This window comes from Ascaphus truei, chromosome 20 (assembly GCF_040206685.1).
Source record: "Ascaphus truei isolate aAscTru1 chromosome 20, aAscTru1.hap1, whole genome shotgun sequence".
NCBI lineage: Eukaryota > Metazoa > Chordata > Amphibia > Anura > Ascaphidae > Ascaphus > Ascaphus truei.
Window position 1 is genome coordinate 33,061,800 of NC_134502.1, and position 8,810 is coordinate 33,070,609.

The window sequence follows — 8,810 nt, forward strand, 5'->3', positions numbered from 1 at the left end:
GATATCTTGCCCGGAGCCCCGTTTTAAACGCGAACCTGTTACCTAGACTATCTGTCACCAGGTATATGTTTATATGTTTATACGTGTTAGTCGGTGCCGCAAGTGGGAGCCCGAAGTGGAGTGGGATTTTTGCCGGCCGACTAGGGGGTCTTGTTATTGTACGTTGTAAACTTGGTGGAAGGAGGGGAATGGGGAAGTAAGGAAAAGTCGGTTCAGAGAGGAACACGGTGATTCCGGTAGTGACTGCGCGGTGGGCGCGTTGCGGTGGGAGGTGTGTTGTTTATCCCGGTAGCGACTGCGCGGTGGGCGCGTTGCGGTGGGAGGTGTGTTGTTTATCCCGGTAGCGACTTGCGCGGGTGGGCGCGTTGCGGATTGAGGTGTGTTGTTTTTCCCGGTAGTGACTGCGCGGTGGGCGCATTGCGGAGGGAGGGGGGTGTTGAGGTGCGCGTTACGGTTGGTAACAGCGCGGAATCCTGCCGACTGATTCCTGAACAACCTTATCCTCTCTCTCGTAATCAAGTGGTATGTCATGTCCAAAATGTGTTTGTGTATTAATGTTGAGAATTCATGAGGACGGGTGGGGATTGTTGGGAGTAAAAGAGAAAGGATATAGCCCACAGGTACTTGGGCGGGCAACCCCTAGACGTTAAAACTGTCCGAACTCCTGTTTTTTTCCGCGTTAACGTACGCTTTGCAGTAAAAAAGAAAGTGAATAGGAAAGAAATAGCAAGTGCATTTGCTGATAGATAATCAAGGCATATGATGGTGTTAAGGAAGTAGGTATTGAGGGTTATTTTTATGAAAGGCTTATATGCAGAAATTCAGATACAATTAGAGACTGTGTATATTGTTTGGAAGGGACAGAAAGTGTTATAAGTGAAAAAAAGGCAGGACATTTTTGCTAGTAATTGCAGTGCAGCCTTTACATGGGAACAGAGGCGAGTAAGACAGAGAAAGGAGTCTTAGCCTGCCACCTAGTGGCCAAGAGAGAGAAGAGGAAGGGAAAAGAATGGAAGTAGCCCTGTAACTGGTGATTTTTTTTTAAGGTTTGTTCGTACTGGCCACACACGAATGGGTCTTTTAAAACCAGAAAATATTCTTTTTCCTTCTGTTCTAATGGCAACTAGAAAGAGAATCCGAACAATAGCAGCACAGACCGCGCCAAAACCCCCCTTTTTTCCTCCAAAGGAATGTGCAAAAGATACGGAAATTGCGCAGATGTTTAAATGAAAGAGGGGTCTTTTTCTGTGGGAGTGAGAAGCTCAGGGAGCGCCGTCTCGTGTGTTTTTAAATCCCACAGGGAAACATATCTTACGTTAATATGGATCAAAAGAAATCTGTTGAGGGACAGAAGGGTCCCGCTGCATTTATTTTTACCATTGCCAGGACAGAAGGTAATATAATAACAAGTGAAAAAGAAAGCAAGGAGGCTGTTTAAAGTATGTGGAATTAGTGCAGCAAAAGGCAGGTTACAGCCAGAAGAGTGATATATACAGACACACACTATACACACCTTATATGATATATACAGACACACACTATACACACACTATACACACCTTATATGATATATACAGGCACACACTATACACACCTTATATGATATATACAGACACACACTATACACACCTTATATGATATATACAGGCACACACTATACACACCTTATATGATTATACAGACACACTATACACACCTTATATAATATATACAGACACTATACACACACCTTATATGATATATACAGACACACTATACACACCTTATATGATATATACAGACACACTATACACACCTTATATGATATATACAGACACACTATACACACACCTTATATGATATATACAGACACACACTATACACACCTTATATGATATATACAGACACACACTATACACACACTATACACACCTTATATGATATATACAGACACACACTATACACACCTTATATGATACATACAGGCACACACTATACACCACCTTATATGATATATACAGACACACTATACACACCTTATATGATATATACAGACACACTAAACACACACCTTATATGATATATACAGACACACTATACACACCTTATATGATATATACAGACACACTATACACACCTTATATGATTTATACAGACACACTATACACACCTTATATGATATATACAGACACACTATACACACCTTATATGATTTATACAGACACACTATACACACCTTATATGATATATACAGACACACACTATACACACCTTATATGATATATACAGACACACTATACACACCTTGGTAAACCGCTGGCTGCTGCTCCCATATCCTCTCCGTCTATCAGAATATGCAACGTATCATCATTCGCACGCCGCACACCGAGCCTGCTCCCCACCTGTATACACACACAAATATATATATATACACATACACACACACACACACACACACGAATATAAATATATATATACACACACACACACACACACACACACACACATACACACCCCGAGCCTGCTCCCCCACCTGTATACACACACACACACACACACACACACACACACACACCGAGCCTGCTCCCCACCTGTATACACACAATATATATATATATATACATATATACATATATACACACACACACACCGAGCCTGCTCCCCACCTGTATACACACACACGAGAATATATATACACACACACGAGAATATATACACACACACACACACACACCGAGCCTGCTCCCCACCTGTACACAAACACACGAGAATATAAATATATACACACACACATACATACATATATATATATACATACATATATATATATATATATATATATATATATATATATATATATATATAAACCTGTACATACAGACAGGGAATGCTCCCCCCCCGTCACCCTGTCTCACCCGGACCCTCTCCAGGAGACGCTGCCCGTTCCTCGTCACCGTCGTTCCCCGCCACGAGCCACGTCACCCTCTCCCCCCCCGTCACCCTGCTCTCCCACCCACCCCCCCCCCGTCTCCCACCCGGACCCTCTCCAGGTGACTGCAGTAATTCTCGCGGAGACGCTGCCCGTTCCTCGTCACCGTCGTCCCCGCCACGAGCCACGTCACCCTCTCCCCCCCTCCCGTCACCCTCTCCCCCCCCCCGTCACCCTGCTCTCCCACCCACCCCCCCGTCTCTCACCCGGACCCTCTCCAGGTGACTGCAGTAATTCTCGCGGAGACGCTGCCCGTTCCTCGTCACCGTCGTCCCCGCCACGAGCCACGTCACCCTGGAGCGCAAGTCGAGAGCACGACCCGGGAGCCCCCCCGCCAGGAGCAGGGCGTCAGAGGGGGGCAGGGAGGTGACCCCGATGTGGCAGGAACCCGACCAGCGGGGGTCCATGTTCTCTACCCTCACCTAGCAGGGGGGGAGAAAGAGGGAGGGGGAGAAAGAGGGAGGGGGGGGGGAAAGAGGGAGGGGGGGAGAAAGAGGTGGGGAGGAGAAAGAGGGGGGGAGGAGAAAGAGGTGGGGAGGAGAAAGAGGGGGGGAGGAGAAAGAGGGGGGGAAGAGAAAGAGGGGGGGAGGAGAAGGGAGCGACGGGGGGGGGAAGGAAGAGACGTGTAGGTGGGGGGAGAGAAGAGTAAGGAGAGGGGGAAAGATTTCTATAAGTCAATAGTCATCACACTCACGGGATTCCTATAAGGTAATAGGGACAGCGGCGCCCCCCTGTGATGGGATAAGAGGGCGTCTCACACACAGGATTCCTATAAGGTAATAGGGACATCGGTGCCTCCCTGTGATGGGATAAGAGGGCGTCTCACACACGGGATTCCTATAAGGTAATAGGGACAGCGGTGCCTCCCTGTGATGGGATAAGAGGGCGTCTCACACACGGGATTCCTATAAGGTAATAGGGACAGCGGCGCCTCCCTGTGATGGGATAAGAGGGCGTCTCACACACGGGATTCCTATAAGGTAATAGGGACAGCGTGTCCTCCCTGTGATGGGATAAGAGGGCGTCTCACACACACAGGATTCCTATAAGGTAATAGGGTCAGCGGTGCCCCCCTGTGATGGGATAAGAGGGCGTCTCACACACGGGATTCCTATAAGGTAATAGGGACAGCGGTGCCCCCCCTGTGATGGGATAAGAGGGCGTCTCACACACACAGGATTCCTATAAGATAATAGGGACAGCGGTGCCCCCCTGTGATGGGATAAGAGGGCGTCTCACACACACGGGATTCCTATAAGATAATAGGGACAGCGGTGCCTCCCTGTGATGGGATAAGAGGGCGTCTCACGCACGGGATTCCTATAAGGTAATAGGGACAGCGGTGCCTCCCTGTGATGGGATAAGAGGACGTCTCACACACACGGGATTCCTATAAGATAATAGGGACAGCGGTGCCTCCCTGTGATGGGATAAGAGGGCGTCTCACACACACGGGATTCCTATAAGGGTAATAGGGACAGCGGTACCTCCCTGTGATGGGATAAGAGGGCGTCTCACACACGGGATTCCTATAAGATAATAGGGACAGCGGGTGCCTCCCTGTGATGGGATAAGAGGGCGTCTCACACACACGGGATTCCTATAAGGTAATAGGGTCAGCGGTGCCCCCCTGTGATGGGATAAGAGGGCGTCTCACACACACAGGATTCCTATAAGATAATAGGGACAGCGGTTGCCTCCCTGTGATGGGATAAGAGGGCGTCTCACACACACGGGATTCCTATAAGGTAATAGGGACAGCGGTACCTCCCTGTGATGGGATAAGAGGGCGTCTCACACACGGGATTCCTATAAGATAATAGGGACAGCGGTGCCTCCCTGTGATGGGATAAGAGGGCGTCTCACACACAGGGGATTCCTATAAGGTAATAGGGTCAGCGGTGCCTCCCCTGTGATGGGATAAGAGGGCGTCTCACACACGGGATTCCTATAAGGTAATAGGGACAGCGGTGCCTCCCTGTGATGGGATAAGACGGCGTCTCACACACAGGATTCCTATAAGATAATAGGGACAGCGGTGCCTCCCTGTGATGGATAAGAGGGCGTCTCACACACGGGATTCCTATAAGGTAATAGGGACAGCGGTGCCTCCCTGTGATGGGATAAGAGGGCGTCTCACACACACAGGATTCCTATAAGGTAATAGGGACAGCGGTGCCCCCCCTGTGATGGGATAAGAGGGCGTCTCACACAGGGGATTCCTATAAGGTAATAGGGTCAGCGGTGCCTCCCTGTGATGGGATAAGAGGGCATCTCACACACAGGATTCCTATAAGGTAATAGGGTCAGCGGTGCCCCCCCTGTGATGGGATAAGAGGGCGTCTCACACAGGGATTCCTATAAGGTAATAGGGACAGCGGTGCCTCCCTGTGATGGGATAAGAGGGCGTCTCACACACACGGGATTCCTATAAGGTAATAGGGTCAGCGGTGCCCCCCTGTGATGGGATAAGAGGGCGTCTCACACACACGGGATTCCTATAAGGTAATAGGGACAGCGGGTGCCTCCCTGTGATGGGATAAGAGGGCGTCTCACACACGGGGTTCCTATAAGGTAATAGGGACAGCGGCGCCCCCCTGTGATGGGATAAGAGGGCATCTCACACACAGGATTCCCTATAAGGTAATAGGGTCAGCGGTGCCCCCCTGTGATGGGATAAGAGGGCGTCTCACACACGGTATTCCTATAAGATAATAGGGACAGCGGTGCCTCCCTGTGATGGGATAAGAGGGCGTCTCACACACAGGGGATTCCTATAAGGTAATAGGGACAGCGGCGCCTCCCTGTGATGGATAAGAGGGCGTCTCACACACGGGATTCCTATAAGGTAATAGGAACAGCGGTGCCCCCTGTGATGGGATAAGAGGGCGTCTCACACACAGGGGATTCCTATAAGGTAATAGGAACAGCGGTGCCTCCTGTGATGGGATAAGAGGGCGTCACACACACACGGGATTCCTATAAGATAATAGGGACAGCGTTGCCTCCCTGTGATGGGATAAGAGGGCGTCTCACACACACGGGATTCCTATAAGGTAATAGGGTCAGCGGTGCCCCCCTGTGATGGGATAAGAGGGCGTCTCACACACAGGGGATTCCTATAAGGTAATAGGAACAGCGGTGCCCCCTGTGATGGGATAAGGGGGCGTCTCACACACACGGGATTCCTATAAGGTAATAGGAACAGCGGTGCCCCCCTGTGATGGGATAAGAGGGCGTCTCACACACACGGGATTCCTATAAGGTAATAGGGTCAGCGGTGCCCCCCTGTGATGGGATAAGAGGGCGTCTCACACACACGGGGTTCCTATAAGGTAATAGGGACAGCGGTGCCTCCCTGTGATGGGATAAGAGGGGCGTCTCACACACGGGATTCCTATAAGGTAATAGGGACAGCGGTGCCCCCCTGTGATGGGATAAGAGGGCGTCTCACACACACGGGATTCCTATAAGGTAATAGGGACAGCGGTGCCCCCCTGTGATGGGATAAGAGGGCGTCTCACACACACAGGGGATTCCTATAAGGTAATAGGGACAGCGGTGCCTCCCTGTGATGGGATAAGAGGGCGTCTCACACACACAGGATTCCTATAAGGTAATAGGGACAGCGGTGCCTCCCTGTGATGGGATAAGAGGGCGTCACACACACAGGATTCCTATAAGGTAATAGGGACAGCGGTGCCCCCCTGTGATGGGATAAGAAGGCGTCTCACACACACGGATTCCTATAAGGTAATAGGGACAGCGGTGCCTCCCTGTGATGGGATAAGAGGGCGTCTCACGCACGGGATTCCTATAAGATAATAGGGACAGCGGTGCCCCCCTGTGATGGGATAAGAGGGCGTCTCACGCACGGGATTCCTATAAGATAATAGGGTCAGCGGTGCCTCCCTGTGATGGGATAAGAGGGCGTCTCACACACACGGGATTCCTATAAGGTAATAGGGTCAGCGGCGCCCCCCTGTGATGGGATAAGAGGGCGTCTCACACACACGGGATTCCTATAAGGTAATAGGGACAGCGGTGCCCCCCTGTGATGGGATAAGAAGGCGTCTCACACACACGGATTCCTATAAGGTAATAGGGTCAGCGGGTGCCTCCCTGTGATGGGATAAGAGGGCGTCTCACACACACGGGATTCCTATAAGGTAATAGGGTCAGCGGCGCCCCCCCTGTGATGGGATAAGAGGGCGTCTCACACACACGGGATTCCTATAAGGTAATAGGGACAGCGGTGCTCCTGTGATGGGATAAGAGGGCGTCTCACACACAGGATTCCTATAAGGTAATAGGGACAGCGGTGCCTCCCTGTGATGGGATAAGAGGGCGTCTCACACACAGGATTCCTATAAGATAATAGGGACAGCGGTGCCCCCCATGTGATGGGATAAGAAGGCGTCTCACACACACGGGATTCCTATAAGGTAATAGGGACAGCGGTGCCCCCCTGTGATGGGATAAGAGGGCGTCTCACACACAGGATTCCTTTAAGATAATAGGGACAGCGGCGCCCCCCTGTGATGGGATAAGAGGGCGTCTCACACACACGGGATTCCTATAAGGTAATAGGGACAGCGGCGCCTCCCTGTGATGGGATAAGAGGGCGTCTCACACACGGGATTCCTATAAGATAATAGGGACAGCGGTGCCTCCCTGTGATGGGATAAGAGGGCGTCTCACACACAGGGGATTCCTATAAGGTAATAGGGACAGCGGTGCCTCCCTGTGATGGGATAAGAAGGCGTCTCACACACGGGATTCCTATAAGGTAATAGGGACAGCGGTGCCTCCCTGTGATGGGATAAGAGGGCGTCTCACACACACAGGATTCCTATAAGGTAATAGGGACAGCGGTGCCTCCCTGTGATGGGATAAGAGGGCGTCTCACACACGGGATTCCTATAAGGTAATAGGGACAGCGGTGCCCCCCTGTGATGGGATAAGAGGGCGTCTCACACACACGGGATTCCTATAAGATAATAGGGACAGCGGTGCCTCCCTGTGATGGGATAAGAGGGCGTCTCACACACGGGATTCCTATAAGATAATAGGGACAGCGGTGCCTCCCTGTGATGGATAAGAGGGCGTCTCACACACAGGGGATTCCTATAAGGTAATAGGGACAGCGGTGCCCCCCTGTGATGGGATAAGAGGGCGTCTCACACACGGGATTCCTATAAGATAATAGGGACAGCGGTGCCGTCCCTGTGATGGGATAAGAGGGCGTCTCACACACAGGGGATTCCTATAAGGTAATAGGGACAGCGGTGCCTCCCTGTGATGGGATAAGAAGGCGTCTCACACACGGGATTCCTATAAGGTAATAGGGACAGCGGTGCCTCCCTGTGATGGGATAAGAGGGCGTCTCACACACACAGGATTCCTATAAGGTAATAGGGACAGCGGTGCCTCCCTGTGATGGGATAAGAGGGCGTCTCACACACGGGATTCCTATAAGGTAATAGGGACAGCGGTGCCTCCCTGTGATGGGATAAGAGGGCGTCTCACACACAGGGGATTCCTATAAGATAATAGGGATAGCGGTGCCCCCCTGTGATGGGATAAGAGGGCGTCTCACACACGGGATTCCTATAAGGTAATAGGGACAGCGGCGCCCCCCTGTGATGGGATAAGAGGGCGTCTCACACACGGGATTCCTATAAGGTAATAGGGACAGCGGTGCCTCCCTGTGATGGGATAAGAGGGCGTCTCACACACGGGATTCCTATAAGGTAATAGGGACAGCGGCGCCCCCCTGTGATGGGATAAGAGGGCGTCTCACACACACGGGGTTCCTATAAGGTAATAGGGGACAGCGGTG

General features: G+C 51.0%; 1 protein-coding gene across 1 annotated transcript in view; it reads right to left on the minus strand.

Moving 5' to 3' along the window:
• LOC142471194 (neuralized-like protein 4) overlaps positions 1-3,387 on the minus strand; it is a gene marked incomplete at its 5' end in the record, with an annotated part of 29,895 nt that extends 26,508 nt beyond the window's left edge. Inside the window, 2 exons of the mRNA XM_075577981.1 lie at positions 2,280-2,381; positions 3,175-3,387. Of these exons, the coding sequence (XP_075434096.1) occupies positions 2,280-2,381; positions 3,175-3,387 (315 nt within the window). The remainder of the gene's footprint in view (positions 1-2,279; positions 2,382-3,174) is intronic.
• Between the last annotated feature and the right edge of the window lie 5,423 nt (positions 3,388-8,810).